This window comes from Ctenocephalides felis, unplaced genomic scaffold (assembly GCF_003426905.1).
Source record: "Ctenocephalides felis isolate EL2017-DRISC unplaced genomic scaffold, ASM342690v1 CF-g0.4_SCAFFOLD_01886, whole genome shotgun sequence".
In the NCBI taxonomy this organism is placed as follows: domain Eukaryota; kingdom Metazoa; phylum Arthropoda; class Insecta; order Siphonaptera; family Pulicidae; genus Ctenocephalides; species Ctenocephalides felis.
Window position 1 is genome coordinate 178,430,538 of NW_020538040.1, and position 20,576 is coordinate 178,451,113.

A 20,576-nucleotide genomic window follows, 5' to 3' on the forward strand; every position below is an offset into this window, starting at 1 on the left:
ATCATTTTGATACTAGATCTTGATAAATGATAGTTATAATCGATCATTCTCATCGAGTCGGCGAATTTTCAACTAGTAAATTTTATCATGAGCTTTCATTCAACGTGTAATTTTATATTTCAGATATTCAATTATTAATAAAATATTTGTTATATAATTAAAGATTCATAAATACGGTTTTCAATTTTTTTTTATTATCAAACAACATTTATTTTAAGAATCTTTTGTAGAAACAAATTAGAAATACTTTGAACTGAAACTGGCTTTGAGAACTTTGAGATATTAGTAATAAAGTTTTATAATTAAGACAGTAATAACGTATCGTATTATAATAATTATTCGCGCATTCCTTGTATATATATATATATATATATATATATATATATATATATATAAATTTTATATTAGTTTTATATTATTGACAAAAACTGTTCCTTATAGTCTGTATATAGGAAAATACGGGTACTAGCATTTGAAACATTTATTTAATTTATAAAAGTTATTGTATTTCTCTTTACTGATTTTTTGCATTTTTGATTTAGTGTTTTATTAGATATGATTATATTTTATGAGTTTATATATAAACATAATCTAACATAATTATATTATATATCAAATCAAATCGAATATATTTATATCAAATCGCATAACGCAATATATATATATATATATAGTTTCAGATTGTGAAAGATATATCATAAAATGTTTTCAGACATCCATTCAATGATAAAAACATTTTAGCAAAGAAAAATGTCTTTATTAAAATAGAAAACATTTTAAGTCTGTGTTTGGCTCATCTTCAGTCTAAATAATTCAAAACACGTGAACTAAGAAAAACTCTTTTTAAATACAAAATATAGTTATAAAACTAAATAGCAAAATAAAGTAATACAAAAACAACATTTAAAGTACAAGTCGAGGCTTTGCAGTTTTAATAAATCGATTTTTCTTTGCTAATTTTTTTATTATTGTAGTATTATTGAATATATGTCTAAAAATATTTCATCCTTTTTTTAATATATATATATATATATATATATATATATATATATTATATGATTCGATTAAAGTACCTTTTTTTCTTTAATATTTATTTTCAACCTATACATTAAGAGATCTTATATTGAAATCTTATGCCGTTTCCTCTGTTAGTGTATCGTATTATTATTACTAATAGTATATAAAAAAGAACGTAATACAGATTTATTTTGTTTATATATATCATTATTTCCAAGCATAGGAATCCGTTAGGCAATAACGTAGGAAATCCTACCTAAGCCTTTAAAATTAGTATAAAAAATATATTTGTTCAGGCCTTGCATTATAGAATATATAAGTTAGTTTATTTTTACATATGTGCAAGAGTATATAGTAACAACAGGTATTTAAATGCTGAAGGGTAGTAAAGTACAAAGAAACTATATTCCAAAGAACGATCAGAAAATGTGGATAAAAATCCTATCTTTTTTGATATTTTGAAATGTATAAAAATCACAAAATATAAAACTTATATCATAATATTGTGTTAAGGAAAAAAGCATATATACACGTATTTATACACACATGATCAGGCAATGATTGACTACCAAAATATTTACGATTAGTTCATAATGTTGAATTCTTTCTACCTAATGTAATTAATAACTTCTACTTAATAACTTATTAACTTAAAAGTTGTCGAAATCTAAATTTTGATATAATAGTAAGGTGACCGTACTTTTATTTTAAATCTGGGATAGAAACTTTTAGCAGGAAGAACAGTTTTTTTTAATAAATGAAATTAATTTAATCATAATTACTGAGTACTAATATTTTTTTCTGGAGTAGAGTCTTTTTTGCTTTTAAATATTGTATAAAATCCTGAAGAATTACCTTATACATCCTTATTTTTATATATAATATAAATAAATAATGAAAATAAGAATAGGTGTTAATGCGGATCTGTCCAGTCTAATCCAAGGCGTATGGTCATCTTATTGTTAGTAACAGTTGAAATATTAAATTAACCAATTTTTTTTATACTACGATCACCCATAACATACAAGAAATGTTAACACAACTCTTATGTGTCAATTAAATAGTTTTTGTGATAAATAACAACCTATAATTGTTTATCTAAATAAAGGCCGACGAGGAGCAGTCCGTTATGACAGTATTAATAAAGCAGCTCGTATATTTGTTTATTGATTTATTAGACAGTAAAGTATATTCCTTAATCGCACTACTACCTCATTGATTTGCAATCTAAGCGAGTTATAACTAATTTTATTTTCTGTATCCTAGGAAATAAATGATTTTACTTTGAAATAATTCATGGAAAACTGATTTCTGGCACAATCTCCAAAGGGATTGTGCAAAAAATCAGTTTTACCTTGATTATTCCGGATTTTTAGGTTACTACTTAATTCTTTAAGCAACTGTAAACATAACATATCAAATAATAATTTAAAATATTTACTGACCTTTACTAATTCGCCGGTTTTGTTGTCCATTATCCATATAATTCCACTTTCCAGTCAATACCTGACATATGGTGAGCTATTAATAAAAAATTCAATTCAATGAATGATGTACTGAACATAAGCGATCGTGAATCTTACTCTTAAGAAATAGACATAATGAATTAAATAATGATTATTATAATTATGTTATGAATTTTTGCAAATATGTTTAAGTATTGATTATGATTAATATGTTAATGTGTTCATTAAAAATATTTTTTGTCTCCTTAAAACATGAAACCAGTTTTGTTTGATAGAAGTGAAAACATTAGCAATAGATTTAAACAACTAATTTTAAGATGAGTGTGTGCACGTGGCTAGTTTTAAAATTATATATGAATGTGGGGTGTGTGCTTATCCATGTTAGTTAAAAGAAAAATTAATAGAAAATACAATGATTTTATTAATATAATTATTTTGAAATAAAGTAAAAATATGCAGAGTACCTGATTTACAGTCGAGACTTGATATGGAATATTGCAGTACCTGTGATAAAATCCAATAGAAAATATGTCATCAGATTCTATTATTATTTTTTAAATCATTTCATGAAATATTAAAATTATTGTAAATCAAAAAAAAAATGAATATAGTTTTGAACAATATACGTACAATGTAGATATTAGATATTGATTTAGAAATTTTGATATTTTCTAAAGAGAATAATTATTTTTGTTGATGAAATATAATAACAGATTATATAATTTAAATTTTATTTTAAGACAAATTATAGTAGTATAGTTTATATTGAAAAATGAATAAACGATTTATTATTAAAAATTGCATTTGTTTCACTGTTTAAAATATGTAAATGGTTTATTATCTCATTTAACATGAAGAAGGTTGTCACGGATCTATCATATCCTGTTTTTTATGTAAGGTATAAAAAAATTATAACAAGCAGATGCTTTATCCCATTTGTCACAATAAAACACATTTTTAAAGTGTTGTCTTTTATAACAATCGTTTCAAATACTTTTATTACAGATCATCTCGTTTTAAATTATTCCTTAACAATAAAAACAAAAGACGTCACAGAATATCTTCCTATTTTTTTTTTTTTAAATTGACAGGCCAGCTTTATTCTCTTATACTTATTTTAAATATAAATATAAATATGTACATTTGTACATTTAATGTAGAAATGTATGTTTGAACACTCAATAAGACTATAATTTAATAGTTTATTGTCTTCAGATGTGTAATAAATTACCTTAAAACTACATATGCATAGAATGAGCCTCGTTAGACTTAAAAAATGTGAACTATGCTTAAAATATCATTAATCTTGGAAGCTTTGTGAAGTTAAAAATGTATAAATTGGTTCATATTATGAGTGAATAATCGTCCTACTTAGAAAATATTATGTACAAGTATAAATGCATCATAAAGTGTTGGAACTCTGCAAGAAGATTGATAAAATCTGACTTTAAAATAAAATTATTTCTTTTATATTTAAAATAAATTGTTTATCATAGATTATATCAATTTAATTTCTATTTATTAAATATTAACTGCAGTACCCAATCTTTTTAAAGGTAATGGCTTATCTTCTGTGATACCTCTTGCTGTGGAAAGAGAAGCAACTTGATCACAATAAACATCAGCACCTAATTCTTCCATATCAACTTCTACATCAGATTTTGCTATTTTTGTGGCTTCATCTACTTCTTTCCTAACTTGCGTTTCCATTTCCTGAAAATAATGTGTCGAACCATTAATAATCTATGTGAAAAGTACATTTGGATTTTATTACCTTCAGTTCTTCAGGTGTAGCTAGTTCTGATGAAACCATTCTTTCACGGAATGAAGTGATTGGATCTCTTGTCTGTCTTACTTCTTGAATTTCTTCTCTTGTTCTGTAACTGGTGCCAGGATCTGACATTGAGTGCCCTGAATATCTATCAAAATAATATATAAATCATCAATATTAGTTTTTAAATGATAAAAACTTGATTATACATAAACACTTCATTACCTATAAGTCATAGTTTCTAAAACAATTGGACCTTTTCCAGTTGTGCAATGTTCAATTGCATATTTTGATGCTTCACGCACCGCTAACACATCCATACCGTCAACCTGAAAAATATGTTATATTAATAAAATGAATTTAACATACGTTTTATCTAATATGTAAAGTGAGTACCCAAATTCCAGGTACATAATCACCACGTGTGTAGTAGTTTGTGCTGGCTGAGCTGCGTTCAACACTAGTTCCCATTCCTAGAAAAATAATTTAATAATTAAAAGCATTTAAGAATAGTTTATACAGATATTTAAGAAATAGGTTGTACCGTATCCATTATTTTCACAGACAAAAATACATGGCAATTTCAAAAGACTGGCAATATTAAACGCTTCGAATATTTGTCCTTGGTTAGCTGCACCGTCACCATATAAAGTAAAGCACACGCCACCAGTATTATTGTATTGAGCTGCAAGTGCAACACCTGCACCTAATGGCACCTTGAATAATAAAATAGTATTCATTTTACTGAAAAATATGTACTTATAAATGAAAGAAGCTTTACTTAAAAGCAACAGAGCAAAACAACAATATGCACACAATAAATTTCATGTATGTATATTAAAATATCTTGCAACAAAAAACCAAGACAAAATTTATATAAAAGCCCTCAAGAGCATTCAATTATTATTTGATATGAAGCAACAGATCTCTATACACAACTATAGAACGTTTTAGATATCAATTACCTGTGCTCCAACAATTCCGTTGCCTCCATAGAAATTTGGTGCATACATGTGCATTGAACCACCTTTGCCTCTTGCACAACCTGATTTACGTCCTGTTAATTCGGCTAAAACTCCCACAGGTGATACTCCCATAAGGTAAGTCCAACCGTGCACACGATAAGCAGAAATGATAGAATCTTGTTTTCTCATAACTGAATGCATACCTAGGTAAGTAATTTTATAATTTATAGTAGTAAATTTGAAATTTTATTTGGTATGCCTAAAAAGATGTATCTTTATGGTAGAAAACTAATTGTAAATAGTAAGTATTAAGGACTAAATCAATAAATAAAAACCAATATGCTAATAATCACATCTAATCACAAATCCTAGGTATTTCTCTAGCGATTTAAATTATCTACAGTACATTGCATGCCACAGAAAAGTTTCAAATTATATGTGCCTCCTAAAAATGGCTGTAGTGCATTGTAGAATAATTTTCTATTATGTTACTTAAATATACGCTAAACAAACACAGGTTTAACTTAAAAATATAATTATGTAACTTTTCTTTGAAAATAAACATGATGTTTTAATGACTTTAATATTATAATTTTTGTAGGTTTTATTCCATTCAAAAAATAATGGCAATACACATGTTTACTTAGGCCCCTAAATGTTGTCTTCACATACATTATAACATTAATTAAACAATTATTACATTATGAGGAAACAATAATAATTAAATAAAATAATGATGATAGTAAAAGTATAAGCAATATAATAAAAAATATATAAAGTAATGTAAATTATAATGAAACGTAAAGCTGAATGCTAAAATGAGAGAGAGAAGAACCACTGTCAATTATCTATTATTACTTACCGACAGCACATGCTTCTTGTCCAGAATACAAATGACAGAAACCTCGAACAATTTTCTCTTTATACAAATTACCAGCAGCAGTTTCCATTCTCCTGATCATTTGCATTTTTCTATACATCTGTAAGGCATCATCTCGAGTAACTTTAACCTCTGTGCTTGGACCAGTTTCCAGTTTGTGCAGCCGAAAGGGCTAATGTGGATAAAAGATACATTAAATTTGTGCTTAAATGGTTTGTATGTGAGTTGTACCTTTGTATTGAATACTGCTTCGGTAGCATAGCCAGCATTACAAAGTGCTGCAGGTTTAACCTAAAAATATAATTATGTAACTTTTTTTTGAAAATAAACATGATGTTTTAATGACTTAATTGTTTGAAAATATACATCACATAAACATTTTACTTCATAAAATAAGCACAACACATTATGAAATAGACAGTAAAAAATCAAATAAAATTTTTACAATTGTGCAACTGACTTTTTGTTTTGACAGCAATTTGGTAAACATATTTTTGAGCTTTACAAATCGTTGGCGGTCAATTTTGGACTGATCACGGCCTTAACCGTGTAATCAAATTTCGTAAATTACTATATTATCATATGATAACTGTTGGCAAGCGAAACTGATAGTTTTGGTGTTATTTAATCACTGTGACAGCTGCAACGACAGTTACGTCAAATGCTAGAACTTAACTGTCAAAGTGACAGATCGACGACGACGACGGCGGCGACGGCGACGGCGAAACAGATAACTAATTGAAATTATGGCGGGAATTTGAATTTAAACTTGGAATAAGTGGCATTTTGCCTTAAGGGGATATTCAAGTATAAAAGTCCCAAAAAATCGTTTATTGTTTTTTTCATATCTTCAAAGCTTAAATATTCAAGATTATGTGTTCGAGAGGATTTTTTAAATTCTAAACTATTTTCGGAGATACAGATGTTTAACAATGATAAGCTTCTCTTGTTTCCTACCTTTTGCAAAACTTTAAACGTGTTTATCTCAAAACTATCTTTTTCAATACGTTGTCCACAATTTCTCGACTGGACCGATTCACATTCTATAGACTTTTATCTGGCATATACTAGCCTCATCCCCTTTAAGTTCTTATTTAAAAGTGGTAAGAAAATGGTCCTTTTTTTAAGCAGCCGCCAATTTGTTCAAAATATTTTTTTATCGTAATCCTAGTATATGCCATTGCGACATCAATCTAGATTAATAATCTTTTTTCACTTCCCGTAGGGTAGGGTAGAGCACCATATATAGGTAAAGGTAGAGGGAAGGTAAATTTAGAGCACCGTATATAAGTAGAGTAAAGGTAAAGGTAGAGCACCATGTATAGGTAGAGATAGAGTAAACATTTACATTCATTTTACCTCTACCTTTATATGGTGCTTTACCTATATATTGTGCATTACATTCACCTTCACTTTACCTCTACCATTATATGGTGCTTTACCTATATATTGTGCATTACATTCACCTTCACTTTACCTCTACCATTATATGGTGCTTTACCTATATATTGTGCATTACATTCACCTTCACTTTACCTCTACCATTATATGGTGCTTTACCTATATATTGTCCCTTACATTTACCTTTAATTTACATCTACCTTTATATGGCGCTTTAGCTATATATTGTGCCTTACATTTACCTTCACTTTACCTCTACCTTTATGTGGTGCTTTACCTATATATTGTGCCTTACATTTACCTTCACTTTACTTCTACCTGTCCATTTTCAATTGAAAATATAGATCAAAATATGTTTCCAATTGAAAATAAGCCCATTTGGGCACTGCGGTGTAAAATGGAAATGGGAAATCTCTCACACTGTTCTTACCTGAATCGAGTTGGAGTTTTTACTCAGCTCACGGACCTGCCTAGGGCAGTACACCCCATATTATTATATTTAGTATAACATAAGATACTTTGGGAGAATAATTGTCTACTGTTATATTTAACAATTATTTTCATTAAAGCAAAAAAATCTTAGCTTTAAAATTTTTAAACAGCATTTTTTGCTTCCTAATGTGTCTTTCACAATTTCTAATATACAATACTGTGACAGTGAACATTTCAAATTTAGCTTCAGTTTTTAGTATTAACTGATGGTGTATTCGTATACAGATTATTTATGATATCAATATAACTTTAAATGGTTTCAAGTTCCTAAATTTTAATTTTAAAAAATCAACAAATTTTTCTATTTTTATTCAAGCCCTGCGAAACATTGTATATTCGTATTGCAAAACTGTATTTCTGCTTTCTCAAAACAGATAATATTTGAGTTTTAAGAATTGTCTGGTGGTGGGCATAGCTCAGAGGTAGCATGTCCGACTCACAGGGCGGAGATCGTTGGTTCAATCCCCGGCGTTTCCGAATGTACAAATATTAGAATTTATAAGAATTTCCATTGTAAGATTTATGTAAAAATAATGATTAGAATGTGGGAAGTATAAGATTGTATAGAATTTGAATTAAAATTAAAAATAAAAATGAATTATTAGAAAGAAGTAAGAAGATAAAAAGGATGGAATGAAGATAAGTTGAAGAATAGGTTTTGTGTGAAGTGTATAGTATAAGAAGAATATAATGTTTATAGAGATTGAATATATGATATAAAAATTAGTATAGAAAGTAAAAAAATGTTGTACGTGGCTAAATGCTCAGAGTGAGAGAAGCCAAATAAATAAAAAAAATCGTGTATTTATAGAAGTTGCGCAAAATTGACTAGAAGTCGCATATCTATAATATATTTGCACAACACAACACAACTGTGTTCTAAGTATAATAACACTTTTATATCAGATAATTATAATATACAAATAACCAGTAATATTTATTTATTTTTTCAAAAATATGGATACATCATCTCACAGCATATTTCTATAAAAACCTAATTTAAATGTGAACATATACATAGTATTATATTTAGTTCATGTACTTGTATTACTTAATAATGATATTTATATAATATGTTATTTTATATAATATTTAACATAGAGATTTCAAGTGCAGCATCTGAGTTTTATTACAGATTGAATTTTTCCTAGAATTAACTTCCAAAGACATCTGCGGAATGTGGCCCCACACATGGAATATAATATAAAATTTATACTGAAATTTGTGTAATAAAGATACATGAAAAACTGTTGCAAACACCATAGAAAAGCTGGAGTGTCTTCATTTCTCCAAAGGGAAAAATTGATAAATACGTAGAATCGCACAGCATAACTAAAAATATAATATGCTCTCAGAATAGTTCTCAATCCAATTTAAAATACATGTTTAAAATGTTACCTGGGCAAATTGAGTAAAACAAATATTGTAGAAATGATGAGTAACATCTTGGTAATGTTATTTTGTGTTCTGGTCGAGACCAAATTTGAGCTCGAGGAATGGAAACAAACAGCTGTAAAAGAAAAAATATATTGTAAAAAAAATTGAATATTTACAAAATAAGAAAAAATACAATCATTATATATAAACCAACAATATAGTATAGTAAATTTCATAGATACTAACAATAAGATACAATTGAAAAATTTGTTTCAATTTTCTAAGTATTCCTAATCATTTTACTCATATATACTATATTATTATATATTACTCATATATAAGGGTTTGTAGTAAGAGGGTAAAAATTTAGGGTTGTTGAGAGCCGCACATTTTGATTGAAACCAAGTGATAAGGGTTGGACATTCATATTTTTTTTATTTTATAGGTCTGTTTTTTATTTTTTATAATGCATATAAAAACATATATAACTCTAAATTTCACCCTCTTACCACATCCCCTTAACAGTGTACTAAGAATTTTTAAACATATCTTTAAACTGTATCTTATGGTTAGTATCTATGAAAATTGGCTATTTTAGTTAAAAGTATGATTTATAGTGGTTCTTGAAATATTTTTTTATAATTTCGATCCGAAAATCTTATTCTGCCATCAAGATCGTCATCTGTGACATTCAAATTAATAGCTGAATGAAAACGTGCGTGTCGTTTATATTTGCGTTTTCGGCTTGATGCCAAGTAAATCTTATCAAAAGTGAATCTAAACATAAAAATATACTGTATCATGACAACTGAATGAGATACAAATTTATCTACAATTTTTATTTGCGTAAATTGAACAGTTTTTAGCTCAACAAATACCCGTTTCCTTGCCAAATTCAAAAGTTAAATAAAAACAGAGTAGATAGTCGAAGTATTATGATTTTTCAAATAATATGTAATGATAATGATAATTATTATAACATTTACATCAAATATTAATTATCATATTTATAATATTTATTTGTTGCAAATAAATATAATTTTTTTTATTATAGTAATATTAAGGTGACCGGGACAGTCCCAGACTACTAGAACCAATTTTTCTAGAACCAATATTTGCCAAATATTTGAAAAAGTTCTTATATTCAATATTTATTTTAAAGATATTAAGAATTAGTTTTATAAATTTGAACTAAAATCGAATCATATCAAAATAGAAAAAAGCTATATAACCTGCTAACTTCAATTATAAAGAAACTCGTCACGAAAAAGATCTAAAGTTCAAAAAAATCATAAAAGTTTTGTACTTAATGTTAGTAATTCTGATTCAATATAATTTTGATATATGTTGATATAATAAGGTGACAATCCTAAAGAATTTGGAGACAAATCATGCTGCTCAACAAATTCGTGGCGCAAGGTGGAAATAAGGGACTACCCCAGCCAATTTAGGATCTTGGCCAGAATTGTCCAGGATCCTGGATTCGAATTTTTCTTCAGGATTGTCTCGTAATTTTGTAGATTCAAATCTAAAAAACGACGTGTATTGTTATATAAAACTAAACCTTACGACAGAGAAAATTGCTGAATAAAAAAATCCAAGGTGGGTTAAAATAACTTCTCACTTTAATAATATCAAAATTTCATTATAAAATTTACAAAAATTTAAACAAATTACATTTGTCGGGCAAAAATGCTTTAGACAAGACTAATAAACACACTGAAAGCAAAAATTTGTACTAGTTAAAAGCGAGAAAAAACATATATCAATAATAATAAAAAGTTTTGCACTCATTATCAGTAATTCTGATTAAAAAAAAATGATTCATTTAAAAAAAACTGATTTGATTATATCATTAACCAGATTGTATCCTTAGCAAGATGTAATTGACAAATATACTAGCCATGCGTATACATCTGTGGATAGTCTCTATTTAGATAACAATTTTTGAAAAACAAACAAAATATTTTGTTAAATTCATTTAGGCATTACACCTCAAAAATAACATTTTACCTCGATTTTGACATAAAAAAACTGTGCTAACTCAATGAGCGTCCCAGAGTTCACTGGTTAAATAGTATTCGTTATTTTAAATCATATTTAAGTTATTTAGCTTAACTACAAGTTGCCGTTCCGAATTTGAAAAAACAAACTGTCATCTCATAATTGCTGCACCAATAAAATGTCAGCCTCATTAGATTAATTCTAAAAATAAAATGATCAAATATGAATGGATTAACCATTGGGTTACCATCTGAAAATATGAAGTAAGGAGACTTTTCAGCCCAACAGCTCATAGGACGTAAGGTCCTGATTGCTGTTAATATATAAAAATAAAAAACAAAAAAATCTTATTATGATATTTGCTCATTTGATCATTTGCTCAGCATTTTTTCTATATAATTCAGACATATCAATTCGAGCGTGCATCGCGCTCTTCGTCTACGTTTTACGATTTGTAGAAAATAATTAAAAATAATGGCGTTAATTAGAGTTTGCAAGAACAGCACATAGCAGCAATTACTTACGGCTGATTCCCGATTGTAGAGAGTCCATCCGTATAGGTTGGTCCATTGCAGAAATAGTTTGCCGAGACGATGTGGAACAGGCCCGAGTGGTCCAGCTGCTCGAACTAGTCCAAATCTTAATTGAATACACATGAAAGTGAGAAATCTCATTTTAGATATTTGCATATGCAAAATATTACATAACACTGTAACTAATTAAATTATAAAATTTGTTGAAATAAGAATATAATTCCTAATATCAACGTTAAGATGCTGTACATGAGGAAGATGATTTGCGGCGTAGACTGCATTTTTTTAATGCAAATATTTCTGAAAATGTCTAAGTTTTAATTTTTTTTTATTATTGTTTCCACAGCAATCAGAATTCATTTTAATGTTCTATAAGCTGATTTTGTGTATGACTTATGACTTAAGGTATTGTTATGAGAGGCAACCCATCGGTTCACCATTCTCCTATGTGTGGGGTTATATATTAGCTCTTACGTCTAATAGTGTACATATGATTGAATGATGCAACTATGTCCACGAAGGACGATTTCCACTTGGAATTATATTGTGATCTATAACCCCAATTAGACTAGACTTAGAAATTAGACATCAAAGTTGCCTGATGTCAGGTTTGGCGGTAGCGGGAATCGAACCAGCGAACCTGGGACTGGTTGGTGCCAGCCCACGCTCTAACCGATATCGCCACCGCTGGCCCTCAGTTTTAATAATACATTTTATTTGAGTCATTATTAGATCTTCTGTTTATTTCGTCCTTAGATTAATGTTTTAGCATACATTAGAAAAAAATTATATACATGCATAATTGGAATCTATTTCTTTGGAAGATTTTTAAAATTACCTAGATTTTGTTTTTAAAATTATCTAATCTTTTGAGAATTGTAATTTTTTTTTTGAAAAAAAAAGGATTTTCTCATTATGTACATATTATAAGAAATTTAAAATGAAGAAATCGGTGTAAAGTGACCTAACACGCAAAAAAATGCATTAAGCATAATCGTCTTAAATGGGATTTATTGAATGTGCATAGTTTGGAATCAAAAATATTGTTTTTAAATTTTAATTTTCAAAATTTTCATATATTTCTAGCAATTTCGAAATTTTTCAGAAACATCAAATTTTTCATTTTATGTATTTAAAATGTAATAATGTAATATATGTAAAATGTAATAATGTTAATATATTGATAACAATTCTTTATTTATACGTTTCGACACTTGATATGTATCATCATTCAGCAAATCTACAATAATTTTCAAATTGATGGATTATGCGTATGCATATTTATTTTGGATGTAAAAATTTTATTTTATAATTTTTGTTATGTTTTGGTGTTTTAATAACCTTGTTGTTTTGCTCTTCTCGGTGCAAAAAGTATATTTTTTCCAAAATGATTTAAAAAAATGTTTTAATAATTTATTTTGATTTATTTCAAGTGTCCCAACATCAATATTAAATCATTTTTATCAGACAATGTTCAAAAAAAAAAAAACAATAAAGTTATATAATGCTTTAATATTGTTTATTTAATTCAGAAATCTACATTTTTGTTGCCTATTTTGAATTTTAGTTTAATGTTTAAAAACTAATATATACTATTTTATATTTTATAAATATTATAAGTATTTTATAAATATTATTGCTATATTATAATTTTAGGTAATTGTTTGCGAATTTTATTTCTTTTTAATAATTTGTGTGTTCTATGCGCTGAAGAAGAATCAAATTGTGATTCGAAACGATATGGAACACTTATTTAAAAAAAAAATCTTTTTAGTTAGTTTTTTTTAGTTTTAATAATTAGATAGATCCGTGTATATTTTTGTGTTTACTAGTATATACCAATCTGACGGTGGTATCGTCATTTAATTCATAATTAATCAATTAGTTTCGGTAAAAATTTGAAAATAATAGTTGAGTTTATTAAATATAAGTTTAAGAAATAATATGTCCATAAAAATAAAAGAGAGAACGTCGCAAAATGAAAGCTATTATTCGATTGATCGTCGTCTTTGCAATTGCACGATAAATTATCACAATTCAAACAAACAATAACGATTCAAAAGTAGGCGCGGCAAAATGATATTGTAAGGGCACCAATATTTATACAATAAAGAGACTTATAATATTTTGTATAGATTCACAATTGCATATTATGACTGTTATAAAAATTTAATTCAAATAAAAAATTATACATTTAAAATAATAAATGGTGATAAATTTATATTTATTGTTCAAATTAATATTGTCTTTAATATTGTGGATAATAAAAATTTTATTACAGGATTTCACGCAGAACCACTTGAGGAATACAGCGAAAATCTAAGAAATAACCAAGTAAAATAAATTTAATATTTAATATAATTATATAATAAAGAGAAGAATATAATAAACTTTATAAAAAAGCACAAAATTGAGTTTAGATTTTGATTATTTTCTAATACCTGAGGAGTCCTACTGTTCGACGAAACTCTTTGCGGTCCTATATGCCGTCGCCGAAAAGCTAAGAGATTTCTTGTGATGGCTGCATTGACAGCAACAATAATCAGCAGAGGTATCACCAAAGTTATCATCGTATCCACGATGTTGATGACCCTCATTGCATTCAAATACTCTGGCAAAAGTTCGCATACTTCCCCATCAGACTCCGTCTCCAAGATACCGGCGGTCACCACTGAATATGACTGTGTGACCAGAGCAGCAATGGTGAGACAAAGGACGATCATTTTCGCCCTGGCTACGGTACAAACATGAGGCCTTTGTAAAGGATATTGTACCGCAACAAATCTTTCCACGGAAAAGGCTACAATTAGCCACACACTTAGGAAACTGCACACCGAACTCAGATAAACCACTGCTTGACATATCCCCTGAGTATTATATGCGCTGGTGAGGTCTGCATGGGCCAAATAAACACAAAACACCGACAACAAAAATCCAAAATCAGCCACCGACAAAGCAGCTAAATAGTAGCTTGAACTTCGCGTCTTAAGCGGAGTATTCAAAAATGCGGTGCAGGATAACGCGTTACCGGCTAAACCGCCGGCGATTACAAATGGTAAATAATACTTATTTAAAAATTCGATATAAATATAAATGTTGTTGCATTGTTCGGCGAAGTCTATGCCATCGTCCGAATAATCTTCTATAGTCACATTGAAGTGTGACATTGTTCTGCAACCCACGGTCGACAAATTACGAATGGATGTCGTAGAACGCGCCGCGTTGCTTCGGGGGTTGCGGATTGCCCATAAAGGGTTGATTTATCGCCTTTTGTCAAACATAAGTGCAGGTGACATCGATTAATATTCTACATAGCTGTTCGATGGTTTAACTTTTTTTGCAGTTACCAAGTGTATATTGAGAATGCGCAACATGGTATTTTTAAATAAAAATTATTCTCGATTTTATTAAGGTAAGCACCAGCACTCTTGAACTTGGAAAATATGACGCGCAATACTAATTTTTTTTTTTTATATATTTCAACAGCGATCAAGCTGTTTTTGTTGAACAACTTAACCTAGATTTTTCTCGAGAAGGCAACCCAACGGCTAATCGCATTCCTTTTTATGTTTGGGTTACATTAGAAATGTATATCTAATATAAGACCATTTTTACTTGAGATCATATTTTAAATCTATAACCTCAAGTGAAAATTTAATATAATGCTGCCTGATATCGAGCGTAACCGAGGTTAGGATCGACCGCGGGACTGATTTGCGCTAGCCCACGTCCTTAACCGTTTACGCAACGGCAAGCTTATATGTGATAAATAATACTAAAAAATATTATGAAATTGCCATCTGAAGATCGTAATATTTTTAACTGATACTTGAACAAAATAAAATCATAACGACGCACAAAATTGAACAAAAAAAACACAATAGAAACCTCATAGAATAAAAGTTATTTATTTTTCTAAAGAAATGTATTTTAAATATTATAGCTATTACACTTTGTTAATTCCATTCTATGGTGCTATTTCAAATGAAATGGAACTGAGAAATTATTGGAAGATTGCAGTGCTTATTTCTATTAGATGTATTTACAGAGTTAGACGTTATGTACATAAAATTATAAAATCACAATTAAAATGATTTGGAAAATGTTGAGTATATTTGAGTTAACTGAACACTTATCGTGAAATTATTTTCTTTATTAAAATACTCAACAATATATTTAAAAATTTGTTGCTTCATATGAATAACATAACAAAAAACATATATTACAAAATAATGAGTTTAGTTTTTGGAGTATTAAATTTGTAAAATATGAGTTATAATACAACTTTAAATGCATTGAAGGAGTAATGTTAAAATTTAATAAATATATATATACACTTAACAGATTCGATCTGTATAAATTTTTATATCATTTTTTTACACTAAGGGCACTAAAATATTAAATATTATTTGTGCGAGAGTACTCTTTGAACTGCTTCAACAACATCTAAAGGTTTAGGTATGGAAGCAATTTCTAAACTTTTAGCATAAGGCATGGGAATATCAACCCCAGTCACCCTCATCACTGGAGCGTCTAAATGGAAGAATGTTTCACTTTCCATTATTCTAGCACAAATTTCTGAACCGATTCCTGAAGCATAAAATTTATTTATAAAATGAGATGATGGCTCAGAATGATTTAATAATTTAATACTTACCGCACTGTGGCCATCCATGTTCAATAGTTATTAAATGATTAGTTTTCTTTACAGATGAAGTGATAGTGTCAACATCTAAAGGCCTCAAAGATCGTAGGTTTATGACTTCACATTCGATTCCTTTAAGTATATAAATATTGTTTTATATTCAAATTGAAATTCTTCCATAACATGTATGCAAACTAACCTTTCGAAGAAAGTTCATTAGCTGCTTGAAGAGCAGTTTCTACAGCTCTGGAATGAGCAACAAGTGTTATATGGTCACCTGACCGCATTATTTTTGCTTTTCCAATAGGTAAAACAAAATCACTAGATAAGGCTTGATCAGATACAGGAAAAGCTTGTCCATACAGAATTTCGTTTTCCAAAAAAACTACAGGATCAGCATCTCTGATGGCAGCTTTTAGGAGGCCTAACAATATTAAAAAAAAAAAACTAAATTGGTACGACATAAAATATCATTATAATTGAATATAAATTAGTAGAACAAACGGATATGAAACATTCTCATTATAATTATATAAATATAGACAGTTGTGTTAGCTAGAGACCATAAATGTGATAGATTCAAGCATGCAATAGACAAAAATATTGAAAACATTAGATTTTTACATTTCAATCATTTTGAACTCCTTGTAGACCAGTTTGAGAAGCGATTTTAAGCCAAAATCTGTCGAAGTCTGTGAAAAAATTTTTTACTTCAGTTTTGAACCTACTTTCTAAAAAGCTAACAAGTAATAAATTATACTGGTAATATATTCAGTAGTACTAAATATAAACCATTTTTCAGTGGCATCTTATTTTCTCTATTCCTTAAAAAATTAGGGATCAAATTCTCATCTAAAAACAAACAGCCTTTTATTCATTTTCAAAAGTAATCTCTTTTGCACTTAATTCTTAAAATCTTCCAAATATTTGTATTGACCTTTACAATCCTCCGAATCATATGGAGATAGCACCTTCAGACCTGGACAATGGGCATACCAAGCGCCAAAACATTGAGAATGTTGAGCTGCAACACCAGCTGCTGCACCATTTGGTCCCCGAAAAACAATTGGAACGTTCACAGTTCCTGCTGACATATAGAATGTCTTGGCAGCGGAATTTATAACCTAGTAGATAAAATGGAATTGGTAGTTAAAAACATAGTAAGAAGGATACAAGATAGATGATAAATATATGATATACAGAAGGGTATTGTTGCGTTAAATATACTTGAAATAATAGGTATTTACATCATTAGAAACTTATCAATTAGTAACCTGATCAATAGCTTGCATTGAAAAATTAAATGTCATAAATTCACAGATGGGTCTCAGTCCTGCCATAGCAGCTCCTACAGCAATACCAGCAAAGCCCATCTCTGTAATGGGGGTGTCAATAACTCTTTTATCGCCGTACTTTTTCCACAAACCCCTAGACACTTTGTAAGCCCCGTCATATTGTGCAACTTCTTCGCCAAGTAAAAAAACCCTCTCATCTTTTGCCATTTCTTCGTCTAGTGCAGAATTTAAAGCTTCGCGTACTGTCATTTGTTGAGCAGAAAGTAATTTCGTTGTCGAAAAACATCTTCGGGGAATATTTTTAGAAATTGAGGAAAACATTTTGACACGCTCTTAAAAACTAGTTACATAAATACTAATCACAAAACTACTTCAAATTTAGGCAGGAACATTCGTTGCATAGAGAAAAAATTTGACAGTTCATTTTTGACGTTGACGTAACCGCCAGCGCCATAGTAAGGGAACTAGTTGAGTGGCGCTAATTTCGAATGGTAAATAATTGAAACTTGACATCTTTGTTAATAAATAAATAAATTAGTAAAACTTCGAAATTACCAAATGACTTAACGGTCGAAGGCCAAATAAATAAAAAAAAAACTTGAACAGATAAAACGATTTTCAATTATTAGCAATAAACAAACATTTAATAATTGTTAAATTAAGCATGTACTTTTTAAACATACGAGACAGATTATTTTTTTTTAATATATTTTTTATACTCTTCTTTTATCTATGATTTTCTAATTATAATATTCTAATCGATTGATTGTATTTCTGCTAGAATTATTTGCTAGCAATGTTATTTTTGACATTGACGTAACCGGCAGCGCCATCGTAAAGGAACTACTCGAGTGGCGCGAATTTCGAATCGTAAATAATTCAACTTTGACATGTTTGTTAATAAATAAATTAGTGAAACCTTGACCAGATAAAACAATTTTCGATTATTAGCAATAAACAAACAAATATTTAATAATTGTTAAATTTAGCATGTGCTTTTTAGACGACTATATTGTACGAGACAGGATAAAAAATCGTAATGGAACTACTCGAGTGGCGCGAATTTCGAATCGTAAATAATTCAACTTTGACATCTTTGTTAATAAATGAAATAGCAAAACCTTGACCAGATAAAACAATTTTCAATTATTAGCAATAAACAAACAAATTTTTAATAATTGTTAAATTTAGCATGTGCTTTTTGGACAACTATATTGTACGAGACAGGATAAAAAATCGTAATGGAACTACTCGAGTGGCGCGAATTTCGAATCTAAATAACTCAACGTTGACATCTTTGTTATTAAATAAATTAGCAAAACCTTGACCAGATAAAACAATTTCTAATTATTAGCAATAAACAAACATTTAGTAATTGTTAAATTTAGCATGTGCCTTTTATTATATTTATTTATTTTTTAATATATTCTTTAATTATGATATTCAAATCGATTGAATGTATTTCTGCTAGAATTATCTTGTTCAAATTTAACCAAATCATTAAAATAAAACCTGAAACTACAAACTTCTAGAATTAAGTTTGACAAGTGTCTAAACAAACAAACAAACAAAAGAGGTAGTGTTCATCTGACATTATATGATATTTTATCTTAATACAAATAAACATATTGATATTATGTGTGATAAGTCCTGAGTATAAATAAATATACAGGATGACTAGAACAATATTACACCAATGAAATATTAATTCTGGTATAGATTACATTGTCACGTATCAGTATTAATTAATCTGCAAGAAATTTCGATAACCAATCATTATCCTTCTTCCACTGAAAATGGATCCTAAATGTCATTCCCCACAGCTGCGCCCCGTATTGCTCCTTGCCGCCGGTGGCTGGCGCCAGTACAATATTCACACGTTCGTTTATCGTTTGACACACGCTCAGTTGATTGTCCAGTTGTTGATAATTCTCCAGTGCGCTCACAAAAATATTGTTTACGGCGTAACTATCGGCGTTATAAACGAAATAAATTGTAATTAGTACCTGTTAATTGTTGTTTATTATAAATAAAACTAAGTGCATCATTAGGCAGTTGACCAATAGACGCCATTTTCGCTTCGACCACTTGTTTGCTGACGCAACAGCGTGCCATTTTTCTACCGGGATTACTTGTGTTTGTAGTCATTGCGGCATTAATTGAATTAGCGCTGGCTAATTGTGAATATGATAGGGTGAGTTATTTTTTTAAGTCATTTATATGTTACTAACATAATTTTAAAATTGGTCTTACTACCACTTTCGATTTTTAATGGTTGTCATTTTTTGATACTGATCATTGTTTACATCTTTATAACCCCAAACACGAATTGCTTTTATTGCATATTATTGATATTTTATGTTGTATGGTTGTATTTTTGATAAAATCATAACCCTAAAATGATAAAAATGCTCTGAAATGTTTTGCGCAATGTCGAAATTCTTTATTACTTTGTATGGAAGATTCACACGGTTGTAAAACCCTTATTTTTAGGCGTGTATTTCTATTATACATTTGTTACTATAACTTGTTGGTTATATTCTACTTCTACAATTTTGTTATATTAATTATAATACCTTTGTTTGCATTATATTCAGTATATAATTATTATATATTGATATTTAATTTTTACCTGTAATTCTTAATCACATTACCCGAGGTGTAGTTTCTGTCATTTTACTGCATTTTTTTTCAAAACACAATTTTCGGAATTTAGATAATCATTCAGAT

At 28.7% G+C, this 20,576-nt stretch overlaps 3 protein-coding genes across 3 annotated transcripts; all 3 read right to left on the minus strand.

The window, feature by feature from the left end:
- Positions 1–3,559: 3,559 nt before the first annotated feature.
- Positions 3,560–6,738, minus strand: LOC113378782 (probable pyruvate dehydrogenase E1 component subunit alpha, mitochondrial). Its single transcript, XM_026619377.1, has 9 exons — positions 6,560–6,738; positions 6,331–6,390; positions 6,082–6,271; positions 5,220–5,422; positions 4,799–4,970; positions 4,651–4,727; positions 4,480–4,583; positions 4,258–4,402; positions 3,560–4,196 (listed from the first exon to the last, which is right to left on the minus strand). Exons 1-9 carry the CDS (start codon positions 6,587–6,589, stop codon positions 4,005–4,007), a joined length of 1,173 nt encoding a protein of 390 aa, XP_026475162.1. The 5' UTR covers positions 6,590–6,738; the 3' UTR covers positions 3,560–4,004.
- A 2,360-nt stretch (positions 6,739–9,098) lies between these two features.
- Positions 9,099–15,073, minus strand: LOC113376313 (neuropeptides capa receptor-like). Its single transcript, XM_026616218.1, has 4 exons — positions 14,348–15,073; positions 14,186–14,225; positions 9,391–9,502; positions 9,099–9,324 (listed from the first exon to the last, which is right to left on the minus strand). The coding sequence occupies exons 1-4, from the start codon at positions 15,071–15,073 to the stop codon at positions 9,099–9,101; spliced, it is 1,104 nt and encodes a 367-aa protein (XP_026472003.1).
- A 1,096-nt stretch (positions 15,074–16,169) lies between these two features.
- LOC113377113 (pyruvate dehydrogenase E1 component subunit beta, mitochondrial-like) lies at positions 16,170–18,262 on the minus strand. Its single transcript, XM_026617316.1, has 5 exons — positions 17,826–18,262; positions 17,489–17,675; positions 16,751–16,975; positions 16,564–16,683; positions 16,170–16,496 (listed from the first exon to the last, which is right to left on the minus strand). The coding sequence occupies exons 1-5, from the start codon at positions 18,165–18,167 to the stop codon at positions 16,312–16,314; spliced, it is 1,059 nt and encodes a 352-aa protein (XP_026473101.1). The 5' UTR covers positions 18,168–18,262; the 3' UTR covers positions 16,170–16,311.
- Between the last annotated feature and the right edge of the window lie 2,314 nt (positions 18,263–20,576).

Excerpts from the sequence above, each read along its gene's own strand:
- LOC113378782 (XM_026619377.1), bottom strand. The coding sequence starts at position 6,589 with ATGTTTACCAAATTGCTGTCAAAACAAAAA. Across the intron at positions 5,423-6,081 it reads ACAAGAAGCATGTGCTGTCG|GTATGCATTCAGTTATGAGA; the intron begins GTAAGTAATAAT and ends TTACTTACCTAG. Across the intron at positions 4,971-5,219 it reads ACGGAATTGTTGGAGCACAG|GTGCCATTAGGTGCAGGTGT; the intron begins GTAATTGATATC and ends TTATTATTCAAG.
- LOC113376313 (XM_026616218.1), bottom strand. The coding sequence starts at position 15,073 with ATGTCACACTTCAATGTGACTATAGAAGATTATTCGGACGATGGCATA. Across the intron at positions 14,226-14,347 it reads CGAACAGTAGGACTCCTCAG|ATTTTCGCTGTATTCCTCAA; the intron begins GTATTAGAAAAT and ends GTTATTTCTTAG. Across the intron at positions 9,503-14,185 it reads GTGGTTCTGCGTGAAATCCT|CTGTTTGTTTCCATTCCTCG; the intron begins GTAATAAAATTT and ends TTTCTTTTACAG.
- LOC113377113 (XM_026617316.1), bottom strand. The coding sequence starts at position 18,167 with ATGTTTTCCTCAATTTCTAAAAATATTCCCCGAAGATGTTTTTCGACA. Across the intron at positions 17,676-17,825 it reads CAATGCAAGCTATTGATCAG|GTTATAAATTCCGCTGCCAA; the intron begins GTTACTAATTGA and ends TTTATCTACTAG. Across the intron at positions 16,497-16,563 it reads ACATGGATGGCCACAGTGCG|GAATCGGTTCAGAAATTTGT; the intron begins GTAAGTATTAAA and ends TTTATGCTTCAG.